Source organism: Manacus vitellinus, unplaced genomic scaffold, assembly GCF_001715985.3.
Source record: "Manacus vitellinus isolate BGI_N305 unplaced genomic scaffold, ASM171598v3 scaffold_3_pilon, whole genome shotgun sequence".
Classification (NCBI taxonomy): Eukaryota; Metazoa; Chordata; class Aves; order Passeriformes; family Pipridae; genus Manacus; species Manacus vitellinus.
In genome coordinates, this window is record NW_021940535.1 from 25239204 (window position 1) to 25258230 (window position 19027).

The 19027-nt window shown below is 36.6% G+C and overlaps 1 protein-coding gene across 9 annotated transcripts in view; it reads right to left on the minus strand.

Moving 5' to 3' along the window:
- HDAC9 (histone deacetylase 9) overlaps window positions 1-19027 on the minus strand; it is a 423755-nt gene that overhangs the window by 26576 nt on the left and 378152 nt on the right. For all 9 annotated transcript variants that reach the window (XM_029961711.1, XM_018075494.2, XM_018075493.2 and 6 more), the window contains one exon: window positions 2286-2419. In XM_029961711.1, coding sequence (XP_029817571.1) covers window positions 2286-2419 — 134 coding nt within the window. The remainder of the gene's footprint in view (window positions 1-2285; window positions 2420-19027) is intronic.

Genomic DNA, 19027 nt, shown 5'->3' on the forward strand with positions numbered 1-19027 from the left:
TTGGTTGTTTAAAGAAAAAAAGATTTTTTCTGTCCTGGGCAGAACATGCTTGGAATTTGCTGTGCAAGTTCATGAACAGTATGCTGAAATCAAGCAATGTATATGCTGTGGGCCATGTGGTGTACATTGCCATAAATCTATAGATGTCAACAGATGTGCTGATTTCTAACTGCTAACTAGGTATCAGACCTCCTCATTAATGTCTGCTCCTTGGCAACACCTTTACTTATTCTTTTAAGCCAATGACAGTTTCTTATGGTAGTCTTGGTAACAACGTCCTCTCTGGAGTACTTTTCTCTTCTTAGCAGCCACAGCATATTGTGTCTTTGAAATTATGCTGCACCAGACCATTTGATGCATGTCCCAGAAGAAAATGCTGTAAGGGCACATCAGAATAATGCTTATTCCATGAGATGTCTCAAGTTATTAAGGAACATGTTCTTTTACAAGTGAATTAAAAATGGCTGCATGGTTGTTTCTGTCTTCATTCTCAGCTAGTGAATTTTTGTCTCTCCCAAAATTTACTTCGCTATATTTTGCAAACAGATAGACTCACAATTTATCTAATTTCCTGGTCTCTAATTTACTCTAAAATGGAAGAAAATCTTTATTCCAGTACACTTATCCAATTCCTTCTTCTCACAATCAATATTTTTTCTTGGATAATTTCAGTGACAGCAGAAATAGTTGGGTGTGATATAGTGTTAAAACAAAATAAGGCAGTTTTCATAAATGGGTAGCACCACCAAATGGTCATAACTGGATAGAGGGACCCAGGCACCTACACATAGGAGGACACATCACATCATCAGCATCGTACCATTCGCATTAGTCCCAAAAGGGTGCAAATTCCAAGGAATGAGTTTAGAAGGGCTATGAAAAGCCACTGATGTCATAAGTTACTCTCCTAGGGAAGACGACAACAGAAATATCAATAAGATATATGCTCTGGAATGGCAGCTAATCAGGAAGGCAATGCTGCATTAACTAAGACTGTCAAATGCCTCAAGCTGGGTTGCATAATCCATATTTCAGCTGAGCAGCTTTTTCAGTAGCACATAGCACCACACTGGAAAACTTTCCTGGTGGAGCTTGTCAAAGGTGACAGTAGATAAAACCCAACGAAAGCTTTTTTTCTCCTTTTTTTTTTGGTGTTTACATTTCTGAATCTATCTTTGAAAAAGCTAACACTTTAGTCATTGTATGCATAATGTAAAAAATAATAAGCATTAAAATATTGTTCTTGATGTGTCATAAAGATGAAAAGCAAAGGTTGAAAAGAACACTAAGAAAATCTTTCTAATCAACATCCTTTGAAGACGTTATTTCACCTTATTCACATAGGTATGAAGTCTTGAACTGGAAGGGAACTGGCAGACTAGCTTGCAATTTGGCACTAATACATTTGATTGGATGGATTATATAGCTATTAACACTTCCCCAGAGGGGAAAAAAAGGCAACACACTGTACACTATAACAAGATCTTGCAAAATTCACAATTTATGGTAAAGGCTTTTGTTCCTTCATAAATTATTTTGGCTGCACCTTCAGCAAGTTTGTTTTCCTTCTCAGCATATCTATAGGAGAAAAGCTATTTTCTAGTGGAAAGCAGAAAAAAATTCACTAATATGAATGCTTATCTTGCATTTGTGTACATAAATGTCACATACTCATATTTACTTAGTCTTATAGTCTTCTCTCAAAAGTTGTTAAATAATATATACAGTGCTTGAAAAATCTTGAAAACTTCATTTAAACTACAGACAGATCAACCTGAATCTTCACTTTTAAATTAATTTTTTTTTTTAATCTTGGACACATTTTTATTAATGTTTCAAAAGTTAGGTGTCAAAATACTGCAAAAAATGTGCCTTTGCAATATCCAGTTCCTAAGATTACCAGATACTTTGCAAAAGACTTTTTTTTTCCACTATAGATGGCTGAAAGGTCCATTCCTAATAGATAATATGCACACCAATGACTAACAATGATGTCAAGTCTTGTATTCAGCACATCACTAAAAGCAATTTGGAGGTATTAAATATTACTCAGAACTGGGAATAATTTAGGCATATACTAAAGGATTTGTATAAAAATCCAATTTAGAGGTATTTATCTAAACCAGCTCATTTGAGGTCTGCTCATTTCTAAGACATGCTCAAATTCCATGGGTTTTATGCCAAATGAAAAAAAGACTGACACCATTGTTACTAAAACAATATCAAAGATAGCAGCTTCAGCAAACTTGGATCATTCTCTCCACCTAGTATGATTTATGTTTTACCTCATTTCCTAAAAGGGCGTTTATACAGGCTTCAGATGCATCACAGATGGCAGTAAGGTCATGTCCTCCCTCCAGTGCCAGCACAACACGGCCATCCGCTAACTTCAGCAATTGCTTGGTTAGGTGACCAAAACCTAGTATTCAAATACAGTAGTGCAAATAATTAAAGCAGAATAGATATTACAGGCATAGTTCACATCTGGTGCACGAGAACGCAGAAGGCTCTCAAATATTGTACAGGGAGCATAGGATTTACTTAGTCCAGTATCCTGTTTCTGACCATGGCCCACACCAGATGGTTTGGAGGCAGATGTGAGATAATGTCACTCATGCTGATCCCTCATTGCTGGAGATTAGTTGAAACATGTGGTTGTCTCTCTTCTTACCTTCGTTAACCGTTATCACCCTGGATTCTCTTGCTATTTGCACATGTGTGACATATACCTATGATCTGATATAACTCTGGTCACTTATCATGGATAGGACAAATTATATTTGTAGTTCAACTATAGTGCTATAATTAAAAATAATTGGGGTTTTTTTAAATGAGATGATGAAATATTTTTTTTATTTACAAATTGCTTCTTCCTTTGTATTTGGGGTTTCAGAATATAAAACCATGGACTGAAAGATAGCGGAAACATATGTTACCTCTTAGCTCCATCTTGAAGTGTTTTTGGAAGCAGCACTAACAACTAGATCACTTATTTTGATTCGAGGTTTTGGTGTAAGTTGAAACTGTCCAGAACTTTGTAGCTATCTCTACCAGTATTCCTCATTCCTGACCAACAGTGTTCTAAGAAACTCTGCACCATAGCCAAAAATGATAGTACTTCATTTTCTGTGGTGATCTATAACTACACAAACACTACCACAAAGTCTTCATCTGTGATTCAAGTAAAATTAATTTATTACATTTTTAATGACAAGAAAAATTGCATGAAATATGTCGATTTGGAGTGAAGATTTTTGAAAGAATTTTTGTGGTAGTTTCCTAGGACAGCTATTGTTTTTGCTTAATCTCTTTCAAGCAAGTAATGATAAATAAAGTTTTGAAGCTATTGACGTTAAATAAACATCACATCTTGTTCTTTACTTTTCCACTTAGTCTGTACTAGTTGCTCTACTGATGGTCATCCCTACTCATTCCAGTGCATTTCATACCCTTATATAAAGCACTTAGAAGGTACCTGCTAAAGCCTGGGCTTCTATAAAGACAGGAAAACCCACATCTTTTTACTACATTCCAGTGAAGAAGGCCATTGAAAATTAAAAACTTTAAAAATTACAAGTATATTTTCCAGCAAATTTTCCAAGACACAGATTTAAGGCTTGATCTGGCAAACAAGCAATCTCATGCTTAATTTAGTTTACATTTTAGGACTTTGTTAAGCATACGTCCAACTGTTTTTAGAACAGGGACTTTAGTGATACCAGATTTGGATTATCTGTGCAGACAAAAAAACCCAAACCTCTACTTGCCACTTCATCTATAGATGATCACAGAACACTTGAGGTGAAATATTGTTTCCTTGAGCCACTGCACAATCTTCTATACCCTATAAGTACTGCAGTCTTGATTCTAGCAAAGTAACTACACTGTGGTTTAAATTACATAAAGGGTTGAAAAACAAATAAAACCTTAAACTCTCATTTAAACTCAACCTTTCCTCATGAAACAAAAAAAAAACAACCACCAAAACCAAAAAAACCCCCACCCAATCCTCTCTACAAAAACCCAAATTTAGACAGGATAATAAAAGTGAAGGAAGGAGTGGAATGAGGATAACCTTTGATCTTTAGCCAACTTCTAGTTTCTTTTACCTATAGGATTTATTTCTGTCTGCATGTTACACATGAGATCTGTGGGTTCATAAGAAGAGAGTGCCAAGATTGCAAAGCGAGTCGTAGATACAGCATTTAAAGGAAATGAAGAAGAATGAACAGGCACAGGCTCCCCACATCTGTAACTCACTCTTTGGGTCTGTGAGGAATCCAACACCACTTTTAAGACAACATTATCCTTTGTGTTATACAGATTCTATGAAGGGAAAGCTCTATCACGTTTCCTCTGCACATTTTGAAAATTTTTTATGACGGCAAATATTGCTACCACCACATTGTAATCTTCTGAGGTATATGTGGCAATAAATGTAAAGACTCTTGCTATGCCTTTTTCTCCTTTTAGACAACCACACATAGCATAACACATAGACATTGTTACAATATTAGTTTGTCTACTTGGTTTCCTAATGTTTTTCCTAGTATTAATGCTATAATAATCATCCCTGACTGAATCAGGATGCAATGAGCCATACAGAAAGCATCTTTCCTAATACAGATCACGGTAACAAGAAGTGTTTCCAAGCCAAATTAAGATGATGGGGCCTTTCTTCAGTGTATTTACCCTGAGAAAGTAAAGGTGTCTTGCTAGAAAGTGAGGAAATAACTTTAGCCAACAGTACCAACATTGCAGGTGACTGAATGAGTTATGGAAATTCTTAATAAAGAAACTTGGATCTTGTGTCACTGCAGCAACCTAGGAAAGATAATAAGTTTCTCAAGGAAATCCCCTGGAGTGCAGAAGTAAGAAAATGGAAAGAAAGGAATCTCAGTCAAATAATAGTTTTAAGATGGGCTGTAGTTCATGCCAAATAATTAAGGAAAACAAGAAGAAAATAGTAACAAGCACCATTAAAAGAATCCATTATCTCCCCTGATATAAAGAGATCAAGCACTGGCCAACTCTAAGGTGAGAAAGGAGTCAGATAAGCATTTTGAGTCCTGGATCTTTCAACTCTCATGAATTTCTAGAAATCAGCAGCAGTTCTTGGCACTTCTACTGTGTCTGCTGAAATCTTCTTGTAAATGTGCTCAGTGACTTTGTACTTCAGAGAAGTAGCAGCATTTTTTAAAATTAGGCTCATGCAGTGTGACAGGAAATTGTGAGAATGGTTTTATGCCAACTATTATTTTCATAATTTCTGTAATTTAAAAGTACCTGTTTCCTTCACAGATCACATATTTAGATATGCAGGGTATAACTTTGCAAAAGCACTTAACATTCATTTGCCATGATCCTATTAAATATTATGATTAAACTTTGATTTCCACAAGAAACAACATTAAAACACTACTAAGTAATTCTGAAATTCCCACTCACCAACTGTTTTATATTTTTTGGACAAAAAATCTGTGGGTGCACGACTGTACATTCAAGCAAAGACTAGATTAAAACTGTAACCATTTTAAATATGTTATGCACTAGAGACATAAATAACAGTATATGACCTGTTATTTGCCCTCAAAGTAAAAATATAAACTTTCAAAACAAAAGTAACATGAAATTTTTAATTATACCCTTTCTCCTCTTCCAGTGCTATTATTGGAGGAGATACAATATTCAGACTTATGTAAGAAAATATTCTATTGCAGAAAGGTAGGAAGAGAGAAAATTAATATTGTATTATACTACTGAGCAAGATGTCAGGCTGTTATTGAAGGACACAGTGTGATAACCACTTGAATTACCATCTAAGCAAGTCATTCATCTTTTAGTGGACTGATGCCCCAGTAAGGACTCTGGGGTTTTTTGTTGTTTACAACAGACAAGGTCCCCACACACTCTTTGTAGTTCTGCCAAGCAGCAAGGAATGGTAAGGGTGAGGCTTCTGCCTCATTTGACCAAAGTCACTGGAGCAACTGTACTCTACCTGTTCTTACTGAAAACCAAGAAAAGATGTTTAACCCTATAAAAAGATAATCCAGAGTTATTTCAGTTTTCTTCTGTTGTTTTTGAGGTACCTGAAATGGAAAGGGGGAAAGAGAAGGCAGGTAAAACACCTCTTATCTGGGTCAGTTCCCCTCCAACAGACTCATTACACAACCATGTGTTGTGTTACGGCTAGATGAAGTGAAGCTAACAAGTCAGAGTTTGTATGTACAGCCTCCCATTTTGTAAAAGAAACATTTGAGAATGAAGACAACTTGTGAATGTTATTCTTTTCACATCCTTTCCTCAGCAGCCAGGGAAAGGAACCATATGGATGGGGTGCACTCCCAGCCAGCACCACAGCACTCTGTGTTTGCATAAACAGTCATATATGCAACTCAATTTGCTCGCCAGCAAATGTGCAAACACCCAGTTAGTGGGGACTAAACCTGCCTCAGCAGAAAAGAGACTCCTTCCCTCTCCACCACTGTGCATAAGGAGAGCAGATGTCTCCTGCACAGTCATTCTTTGGGTGACGGCAGGCTGAACAAAGCCGTGGTGCTGGCCCTTGCTCATTGGAGGTGGCTGGTGAAGGAACGAGGACACATCAACAATTGAAAGGTTGGCGAAGCTTTAGAGCTATGGAGAAAGCCTCAGCTTTCTCAGCCTCAAGAGCGGGGCCCCAACAGCTCTTTTGGCTTCAGGATCTTAAAAGCTACAACCCAACCCTAAATTACAGGCAGAGTTCTGGTGAGCTCCTCTGGATACTTGGAGCAGCCTGGAGAGGAATACATGCAAAACACAAAAACTCCACAGTCTCTGTCCTGGACCTTCAAGCATGTATTTAACTATTATTTACCATTTAATCATGTCATTACTCGCTAATTTACTTGAGAATGTGTTTTCCTCTCATTAAAACTGTTGCAATGATCTCTGCCAAAATTCTACCCACCAGTGTTCTGTGCTCCTTCCCTGTGGTTCCTTCGTGACTATTTGATTAATTTTCATTGATATTCTTCCAACAATAGCATCTAAAATTAGCTGGGTCAGTTTTTACATAACTTCCTGACTCACTAGGGTACGTGTCCTAAATAAATATGTCCATACAGGAGTCAAATGACCCTTCCAGCACTAGCAGGAGCTGGGACTTTTTGCAAAGCTTGTGTTCTATGATAAGAGAACACATTTTATTCTCAACTCTTAATTCAGGACCTTTTATTCAGTCAAAACATCATTTGGATTAAGTCAGAGGTTTGACTCAGTTGGTTGGACGTGGCCTTGAGTGAGGGGGAAAGGGAGATTTTAATGCCAAATACATTCTTATGAAAAACATTTTCCAAATGGCTGAAATTACAAATGTTAGTGTTGAGGTACCTGAATTTAAATGGTACGTTTGGCCTCCAGGCATTAGCTGCTGATTTCTTGTTTTTAATAACGGAGAAGGAAGCTCAGTAACACTTCAAATTACATCTCAAGCAGGCATTTAATTTAGATTAAATTAGACAGTAATTGTATGTTAAATAAATACCAATGGTCTCAGGAACACATTTTTTATGGATTAACAATTTATGTAATAGATGTTTTTATTGCATGCTTGCTAGGTCTACAGCACTATGCTTTTCATAATTAGCTGCTCTTTAGCTGCTACACTGAACATAACTTATTAAATCTCTATTAAGTACATATTCAAGGATACATGGTATACCACTTTGAAAGTCAAAAAATGCAAACCTGACTCACTACAGTAAAAGGCCACCTTGACAATGCTCAATAAGATGGTTTATGTATCTTCAACTCTCTTGAGATATGGACGTATCCAAGTGTGTCATATAGTTTGCTGCATTTGCTTAGTCCTTCAGGAAGGAGGAATCTGTACACCTTGACCACATAATGGCAGCACTGACCACTGGACAAAATGTTCCTCAGAGAGAATACATGGAGGAAGAAGACTCCTCCAAACTTTTCTCCAAATTAATTCATGCTAAAAATAAAAGGAAGTGATTTCTTTTTTAACCTGCATTATCAGGCACTAGGGATTGTGCATTCTCCAAGGAAAGGTCATAATAATGTACAAAATAATGATGAAGTTTTTAGGGTTGTTACAGTGCTGTCATGTGGATTCAGAGGGAAAATATTCAACCACAGATTTCAGCTGCCAGAGTCAAAGGAGGAACTTTCAGATATTCCCAAAATGGCTGGATGATTTTATCGCTGTTCTTACTACTTCTTTTCTCTGTCTCTTCCTTTTTTTTCTGTTTCCTCACATTCCCTTCATCTCTACCCAATGTCACAGCTGGTTTAAGTAATAATTTCTCCACTGTCCTGCTAACCCTGCCCTTTTTTTTTTATTTTGCTTTCTATTTAGTAAATCCTCTACTAAGTAAAGCCAGCCAGGATGCAAGATGATCCGTACAACAGAGTTCTTCACTGTTTTTTTCAAGAACATATAGCCATTCTGCATCAGAAAACAGAAGCCAAGAGACAAACTGTAGAATTTCAAATAACGAAGTGGCATTTCAGGATCTCGGATTCAGATCTCTCTGGAAAAAGCTGTTGCTTCATCTGTGAGGTGAGAGGATTCTCCATGGAGTTTGGGGAGTTTTTTCCTGGAGATTAACAACTCTCTAAAGGGATTCTGTGGAGATGGACTAATCAGAGTAATAATTATCTATGATGTCTGTCCTACGTACTGTGAAATCTGCCAAGGTGATAATGCATACACAAGTTGTTATGATAACTTCTTCCAAATCTGATCAAGTTGCCTGATTTAAACAGATATATAACATATGCATTTGATGTTACAAGTGACAGATGATTATATCTCCAAATCTGAGTCTAGACTCAGTAAGGGGTTGCCTAAAAAACAAGACATCTGATAAAAAAATCAATTTAAAGTATGAGGAATCTGTGTCTAATCCACACTGGAATAAAAATCAGATACTACTATTGACTATACAAATAAATCAGTAAGCTTGATTAAATTTGGAGAAGTTTATTATAATGCTACTGCCCATAAAACCAACTTGACACATTTTTAAAATATGTAGGGTGAAGTTTCTGAATATATATGAAATGTGGGTACTGAGTTATGACTGAAAACAATCTGATGAGAAGATCTAGTCGTATTTCTTTTTCTAACTGATGAAAAGCCAAGTCAGTTAATTTTGAATTGACACAGGAGACTTAACACAAAGGATCTAGTTTAAAGTCTATCACTCAGAAGCTCAGAACTGACTGCCATTTTCTGAAGATGGTCTACGAAATTCTGCCAAGAAAAGCAACACAGACTAAGCAATCTTTCCAACTTATACAGTTTCTCAGAGTCTACAAATTAGGGCTCTCACTTTATTTTCAGTCATTTATTGACCTTGCCACATCAACATATTGGATTAAATTAAGAGCTAGTTCCTCAGCCAGTGTTAATCAGCATTTACCATTATCTAAAGACCTAGCCTCCAGATGTGGATCATTCATCATTCCAAAACTAGCGATATAGATACAATAAGCATACCAGGGATAGGTTCTTTAGGTGGATAGCTTGATGTAAACACTCTATTTCCTGACTAATTTGGCATCAAGTCTCCTGGTGAACTCAGTATTAGTATCAGAGGTCTAGTGCCCCTCAGGATTTGGATCACGTTGTTTAATAAACATCATTTTATAAAATCAGAAGGGAATAAGGCAGTGCATTTCTAAGGGATTACTGTACATCTCAAGCAGTTATTCACTTTCCCTCTGGCCTTGTGCCCGTTAACCCCACCTGACATATGCTATAATCACCCAGAAATGCACTGCCTGTCACCACTTATTGAAAAGGTAATGTGTAAAACTCACTAAAGGAAATGGTATTGAAACTAGTTTTGGGGTCTGACTCCTTATAGTCTTCTGATTAATTGCAATTCCCAAGTAAAATACATTGAGCAACTTTCTATTATGCTGTTCTATTACAAAAACATGTAAGAACCAAGGATGTGATTTCAACCCATACAACAGTCCCTTTGTACCTCTTTGTACTATTAAAAGGACACACAGATGCCTTGAAATGGTGGGTAAACCCCCACTGAGTAAAAGGAACTGTAGCTACCATATTTGAATGACATAGGTGGCTCTATCCAGCCTTCTCCACAAATAGAGAAGTTATGTCAGACCCTTGTCATTCATGTTATTACACAGCAGAGTTTGCAGGAGCCTTAAGCTGGTGGGAGCGCAAGAAAGGGCAGGGAGCTGCATTGGCCTCAGGTGAAGGTAGGATGGATGCTCCTTTGTTCTGATGCACAGGAGGTGAAAATATGTAGAAGACACTTTTATTTTCTGTTTGCTCAGAATGAAATATATGACTCATTCTCATTACAGATATTTACTTTTTTAAATTCTTTTTTTCTTTTTTTATTTTGTAGACATTAGGGCTATGTTTCGCTGCTGGGTGAATGAGAGAGCTTCAGGTACAATATAATTTGTGATCTTCAACAAGTTAACTGAAGTGGAAGTGCTCTCTTTGCTTTCCCAGAAATCCCTCCTCCTCTGCCTATCCCAAGAAACACATATGAGAATAAAATATTTTCTTAGAATATTGAATATCTCGTCCCTGTCCTTCCAGTCTTCCAACACACAGTTATCAGAAAGACCTCTCCTGTGAGCTCCTGCAGCCAAATGGTGATTCATCGTTTGAGACCACTGGGGCTTCAGAAGCCCTCATGGAATTCTTTACTCAGTGGTTTTCTACCTTTTCTTAGAGAAAGTTAAAACAATGATCATAAGGCCTGGGTGAAAAATGCCTTCAGACTGAGCAGTCAAGGAGTACCACCTTCTGGATTTTCTCAGAGTGAGATGCAAAATCACTCCAGAATGACCTGATTCTGCAAGATCCATATGTAAGTAAATTACCACTATCGCTGCTGTTACCACAGCATGACAGCAGTATTAAGGGAGGATGGTAAACCTGAAATAATTAGTAATCTTAATTGAACAACAGAAACATCAAGACAAACAATGACGTTTCTGTGCTACACTCAGGCCTAAATCCAGCTAACTAGTGTCAAGGTAATTTGAGGACTCCAGATGTTGTTGCAGCTGCAACAGTCATCTTAGTCACTCTCCTCAAAAGTGGGAAGTTCACAACAGGGCAAAACCCCTTCATTCCACATTGAGATACTGTTTCTTGAGCAGCAACAGTAATTTCTTCTTCAAGGGAAAAAATACATCAGCTTTTCTAACTGGAGACACTGAAAGTCTACTAGCAGAATAGCTACTGTTTCTCCCTCAAGAGTTTTAACAGCTAGAAGTAAAATAACCTGTTGCCAGAGTTCAAAGCTCCCTAGTGGCTCTAGAATCCTAGCAAACAAGGTATACCAAATCGACACATCAGGATTGCATTTATTCTTCCTTTTAACGAAAGCTGAACAGCCACAGCAGTTGAAAGCTTGGGCAAATATTATCCCAACTGTGTAGCAAAGCCACTTAGAAACCCCGGACAATGAAGGTGTTCAACTGTCTCACTACAAATAAATAGAGAAGATCAACAAGGAAAAATACCAAAATATCAAAATCAGAAGGGTTCCACTCATTAGGGCACGCAGTGGTCACTCTGACAGAGAAGGATGAACATTTTAGTCATTCTCATTTTTGGCCAAAGTCCTGATCTCATTTCATTAAAAAAATGGTTGTTGAACAAAATTTTAGCATCTTCCCACCATTTTCACCTACATTTTACTGCTGGACACTATGATAAAAGGAATTAATTAATTAAATAATATTAATTACAGAAAATAAAAGATGGTACATAAGGGATTTAGAGAAAGGATGAAAGTGTTGGGTTAATCAAAGAGTCTGTTATTAAATAAGATGATAAATAAATACATTCATGACTAAAAGACAATAAAGGCATGTTAATGAAATTACTAGGTGAGTAAGAACAAAAATGACCGTGAATAAGAAACTAAACATTGTCAAAGAAACAGATTTTCTCATAACCATTGCCAATGGTCAGAAAGTAAAGAAAGCAGAGGTGGTTTATGATCTTATTTCTAGAATGGGATGCAGAGAACCAATAGTGGTTGTTCCTTCTAACCTTTCAGCTGCTTCTATCTTCCCAGACCATGCCTTATTCTAATGGGTCATTACAAATAAACTCGAACTATTCTTCCGCATATACAAATCCTTAGTGGCAGTGGAAAAGGTGGCTTCTGTCTCTCTCCCAGGTGATGTATGACTCCATCTCAGCCCTGGTATATATGTAGTCTAACCTGGAACAGCTCAAAGACAGACTGGAAGTCTTTTGAAAAAAGATAACGAAAAAGAATTTTCTTTTAATTTTCCTTGTATCCAATGTGAACTTAAACAGTAAATCTTTGTGTTTATTAGAACACTTGAAAGGGCAGAATGCTCAGATCTAAATAGAAGACATACCTGAGTACAAGTCCTTGAGATAGGTAAAGGAAAATTAATTTCCAAACTGAAGATTATTTTTGGCAGTGATAGCTATTAATAAAACACATTTCTTAATGTGCAAAAATCTATACAAATCAGAGTAAGATCTGGATGTTGCCTATTCAGGAGGTGTGAAATCCAACACATGCAGCCAGCAGGGCTGATACAGGTGTGGTTAAGCAGGTGTGTGGTTGCAGGCAAAGGAGGTTGTAAAAAAAACACATTTTTTTGATCCTATCCTGTTTCAGATGCCCCAGAAACAGGCAGGAACAGTCCTTATGACCCCTTCAGACTCTGAGGTTTTTACTTCTTGTACATGCTGTACTGGGTCTTCCTGCACCCTCACTGTGCCTGGAAATGCTCAATAAAAATTTGTTTTGACATGACTGTTACCTTTTCTATGGGACTACTATACAATGTATGCAATTTAATATTTATATCAGAGTTCTACCTGAATTTCTGGCTGTAGCTTTTTGTAGCAGTTGCAATGCATAAGTGATCTGACAGTTGATGTACACATTGGAAAATTAGAAAACTAAAAACATTTTCATTTAATCTGAAATTAAGATTCAAGAAACAAGAAATTTAGGGTTCCACAGTGCCATTTTTGTATGACCCACAGAAATCACATTTTTTAAGGTTGTTTTTCATGATAGAAAAATGGATAACAGAAAACCCCTGATATACAGCGATATATAGGTATAAAGGTACAGGAACATGTATCTCCTCTATTTTTTAGCTTTAGGCAGAAACTCTGAAGTTGGCATTTACTGCTGGTTTATAGTTACAATCTGAACTCAGCCCTCTCCATGCAGAGAAAAGAAAAGGTCCAGAATAGTAGATGTTCATTTAATTACATCTCTATCTTTGCATATGCAAAAGGGGTGCATTGTGCAAGCAATTATAAACCTCACATGGCCTAACTTCAGAGTAATTGACCTTACAACCCAATTCCTCTGTGCACAGTTTTTGTATGCAATTTCTAGATTTACTGTTTCAAAGAAAGAGTGTGTAAACAATTTCAGGCAAAACTAAGGTGAGCAACTCATTCATCCCACAGATGGATGAAAGTTCGCGCCAAACTGGAAAACTTGTTGTGGAAAGAGTTTCTATTGATGCTACTTCCAGTGGATCCAGATTAAAATTCTTTAATTTTACATGATGCTGCTACCTTAATTAGGAATGAGATGAGGAAAAGAGAAATGACAGGGTTTAACAGTTCACTGGACAGCAGAGATTATTATAGGGAAATATAATACACTCTGCCAGTCCAAGAGTATTCCTTTGTCAGTCATCAAATGACTGCTACAAATAAAAAATTCAGAGGACTTCTCCAAGAAAAAGGCAGAATAGAAAACATAGACAGCATAAATGTAACTTCTGCTTGCTCCTACTATAACTGTGCAGTATCTTAAATTCTTGATATTTCTTTTTTTCTATAAACAAAATTTCAGGCCACATCTTAAAAAGTTCAATATGAAAAGCACACATATCACTTCCATACGTGTGTTCTAGGTGACGTCTATATGGAAACAGTGACAAATCCTTTCCTCGATGGAACACTGTAAAGCCTTTATTAAAAAATTTGACAAAAATGAAAATGTGTTATCTATATGAGCAGTGCTCATTAAAAATCTCAAAGCAACTGGCTCCAAGATGAATTTTGGCAAACTCTGAAGTCCACATGTGGGAGAGGCGACTTTAGCACTTAGTAAATACCCAAAAGTCTGCAATTAATCCTGACAGATTCTTTTGGGATTAGCCACTTCTGGAGAGCTCTCATACTCTTGAGTCAGCCTCTGGAAGCACCACTAGTCATCTCAGGGACCTGGGCTTTCAATTCAGACACGAAGGTAGGGTAGTTAAAGCTGGGGGAGCCTAGAATATCTCAAACTCCCTAGGAGGTTATCCTTGTCCTTATATTATCTCTAAGTATGGCCAATCTTTTGCATGTTACTAGAACTGATTGAAGTAATGACAGATGAATAGTTCAGATAGTGTACCCCTGCTTCATGTTCATAACACTGCTTGTAAGCATATGTTAGTATTTGCCAAATGCTATGTTCAGCTTAGAGACTCCCAGCACACTGCTTACTTAGACTTCCTAAACTTAATTATCCATTTCTTATCAGTGCTCATAAAATGACATCCTATAGTATCTGCTCTCCTAATGTGTAACTGAAGCTTTATATACAACAGAACAGGGATTAATTAAGATAAAGTGATAACTAGTAAATAACCGGTTCTCTTGATGACACAAATATCCAGGAACCTTTGCAAAGAAATACCACTCCTCAGACTTAAATGAGAACATAAATTAGAGCCTGTTACTATTTCTTAATAAGAATTGAAAAAAGAACATGAGCGGGGATGGGATGAATGAGTTCTAAAAGCAAAGGAAATGTTTACGAAAAAGAACAGCATTTGCATTCCTATTTGCCTGGGCCACTTGCCCCTTTTGTAACCTGATAAAACAAATGAGTCAATACAAATCAAGATGACTTAATAGAAGAACAGCAAATGGCCATTGTAAAAGTAGAGGCCAGAGGAAAAGGGACCCCACAAAGGCCCCAGTCACGCAATTTTTTTTTTTTTGCAAGCAGATTTAATGGGTGTGCTGTGGCCAGACACCTTTAGAGTCAGGCATGCCATTTCACTAATAAGAGAAAACAGCAAGATCATGTCCAAAGGCAGTAAAGTAAAATGGAATCATAACTGAACATGTTACAAAGTTCATATTTTGAAAAGAAAATAGTAGAAAACTTGCACAAACTGTTTTTCATGACAATATGTCCATTCTACAAACATTTTTACGTGATAAATCAGAAATCTTATTTTTTCCTTCACAGACATGCTGCTTTGTTTTCATTGATTTACCCCGACTTTAAAAGGAGTCTTTGAGAAAACAGTGGATAAACTGAGAATTTATGCAGTCCATATCCACTATCAGACAAATCACTGCAAAGTTTAATTTTTCCCCTTGCCTGCCTGACAAAACTGCAAGACAGCCAAATACAGGTGTTCAGATATATTCAGACAATGCTCTTTTTTCTCTCTCTCTCTTTCTAATATAATATTTTGTCATTTACTCTGTGAAAATATTATGGTTGGTAAAGTAAGATCAAGCAATAACTCTAATTTTTTAAAGCCTTTAAAGCAATTTTTTCGAGAAAAATGGTAGTTTAGACAGCACATTTATTTAGTTTTAATTTTTGTGCTGTCATACATCAGCACTGAAGTCCTGATTTAGAACACATGCAGCTTGCCTTTGAAGTTTTGGCTGTTTCTTAACAATGGCAAAAAAAGATATAAAGAAATTAAACAGCACCAAAAAAATCATAAAACAGGGCTTTTGTGCTCTTGATTTATATATTGTTTTTATGTCTGTTTAAAAAAAAGCTTTATTCTCAATAATCTTTCATGGGAAGCTTTACTCTGACATACCTTCATCTAAGCCTTTTCTTCTTTGCTGACCTTTCTTTTCTCCTTCCTATCCTCTCAAGTCTCCGAACAGTACTTTCTAATATCTTTTCCATTCAGTAGCAAAATGAGTTTATTGGAATTCTTATGAAAACCAAAAGAGTAGAAAATGTGCAAGTGATATGCTAAACTAATACTTTTGGATGAAAGCAATAAATATTCTAAGTAAACAGGATCTCCAAACAAAACAGATCTTTTCTGCTAGTGCTTGTTGGACTCTCCTTCTGGGCTGTATATGTGCAGTGGCATACATGGTTCTTTTGGTTACACAACACCGGCATTTTCCAAAGAAGTGCATGAAAGCTGATAGTTGCCATTGTTCATTTTTGTCCAATGTGTTGTAATGAATATGATTCAATGCCATATTTATTTGTTCTCTGGCCAGCTTCTTCCTGTTTTTCTCTCTCCCTTTCAGCTCAAGGATAAAATTGTTGAAACAACAAGAACACCACAACTGGCTTTATAGTTTTTCTCCTCCTTAGGGTCTTCCATTCTGTGGAAAATTTTAGTGCATACTAGCATCATCTAAAGGTACCAACACCAGTGGCTGCAAAGAATGGTTTAATTGCAGTCTACCTACCAAACATATTGAAAGCAAGTTCTGAATGGACCAAGTCCTGAAGGTATTGAGAGTTTTGAAGAGCATTAAACCTGCTCCCCCCCCCCATAATTCTTGTCAGCCCAAATACATATGTATACAGGACCAATCTGTATGTGTAGAAAATATGTGCAGGGTATTTATGATACCTGAAGAAGCTGGAGAAGCAGGGTTTAACAAGGTTAACAAGGCAGCTGGACTTTGAGGAAGGTTAACACCTCCATGTTGGTAGCTCACTTGAAGATCTCCTCACACATGGCATCTCTTTCCTTACCTTCACCATCTCATCCATATGCTTAATCTCTGCATCCCTTCTAAAATATTGCTTTCTGTTAACAGTGAAATAATGACAGCTGCATCTAAGGCAAAAGTTCTTTTTGTATTCCAGATCATTCCACAATACCACTCTTAAAAAATGTATGAAGAACTTGTGTAAGTTTTTTGCCAAATATTGATGGTTCTGCAGTTCCTTCTATTTTTATGGCACTTAACTATCCATTTTAGCATATTGATCTGGGTTAACAGAAGGTTCATTTATCATTTCATTTAATTTCATATTCCATTGATGACCTTTCTACATATTGAAGCAAATACTCTTGGAGAGGAAAAAACCCTCCTTGATTTTAACATTTGTCAGGGTTATTCTCCCCTACCTTTAAGCAAGCAAAAAGTTAGCTGTCTCGCCTTTGCTACTCCTCCAGTCTATTTACTTCTCAGTGGGGAGAGATGAATATCCCCAGAAAGATCCGTTGCATCAATTTTCAGAAAGGAGGAAGATCTTTTTGGAATTAAACACCTCTCTGTATTGCCTTTCATGGACAAATCTGGACTCGGTAAGATGTATAATGTTCCGAAAGTCAAACTTTGAGAGGGGAAGCTCATTTATGGCTCCAAAGACTACGTACATCCAGGCAGGTAAAATATGCTTCCATCTACCAAGGTCATGCTTTGGCATTGTGAACATAGCATGCTCAGTGAGAAGCTTCTTAGGTAAATATGAAATTAAAGATAAATGCACTTAAATTACTCTTGACAGAGATATTGTATGTTACAGAGCCCTGCCTGTTTTATTTAAGCAACTTATAATACTAATATAATCATACAATATTAGTATGTTATTTATATAGTTACTAGGAAATTATTTAGAAAATATTTTCTATATAATAATACTATCTAATATATTTATAATAATTATTAAAATCTCAAGTTAGCAGGGGTATTTTTATACAGAAACCATGGAAATGGTGTAGAAATCATGTTTGCTCTACTTCTAATGCACAAGAAGTCATATTACCACATCGTAATGAAAACATTTTTAGCTTTAGAGCTGATTCATCTATGAATATCTAGTAGAACATTCCCTGATTCATAAACTTTGAAAATAATTGTATGCACACAGAGAATTTCTATGCCAAATTTGTTCCACTAATCTCAGTAATATTTCCTCAGACTACACTTCTTCTGACTCAAAATATTTGCTATTCTATCAACCCATTTTGTACCTCACTTTCTTTGTCTAGGACATACATTATCTGCTCTTTTAAGGTCTACTCAGTACTTAGGTCTATCTCCCCTACCACTTTTTAGTCCACTGTTCTTTTCCCTTGAGTATAGTGGCACTTCTCTGCTAATAACATGACAAAAATTGGTAAGTGATATGAGTTTATCAGGGTGGCTTTTAGATATCCCAGAAAAAAGGGGAATTTGTCCATTTGTCCTGGTGTTTTGGAATTTAAACCACCCAGTGAAAACAATCATTCCATCTTGGATGTCTGATGTCCAGCCTCCTCATCCTGACGCCTGGGATTTCCCAGGCTGAAACACTGGAAAATCTCCTCCTCCATCATGAATTAATTTGCTGCTCTCAAGCCCTTTCTTTCACATTAGCAGCTGACATATCTCTAAACAGTGCTACCATAAATATCTATATTCCTTCAAAAAGGAGACATTTGAGAGAGTGAAATGATTGTTCAGAGAGATAAATTGAAGCAAATGAAAATCAAATCTCTAGGGACATGGGCTCCGAGACTGAAATCTGCACAGATTGATCTCCTGAAGTCAGCAAGTGATAAAAGTCATTGATCTGAAAATAACACAGAAGGAACAGTTCAGTAACATAGTGATATAATAAAATAGATCAGGGAATATTTCTGTAGTAGTAAGAGGCCTCTTCTCTGAACTTTTTTGATTGTACACTTATTTCTGATGTTATTATGAAGCAGTCTACTAATTGTGCATCAGTTTTCTTAGAAGTTAAGGAAACATTCACAGCAAATCAATATATATCCCAGATACTTTCTTTCACTGGAGTTTTAACAAAATAAAGAGTAAAAGCAGGTATTGAGCAAAGATGGTGGTATTCAATGGACTAAATTAGGTAGTTGAGTCACGATGACAAGGATGGGCAAATTTTGAAGAAAAAAGTAGGTTACTCAAGACATAATGCTTGACATCTGGTTTATGATGCTCTAATTGTCAGTAGTCAGCCAAAGCCAAAAGGATGTCTTTCAGACGAAATATATCTAG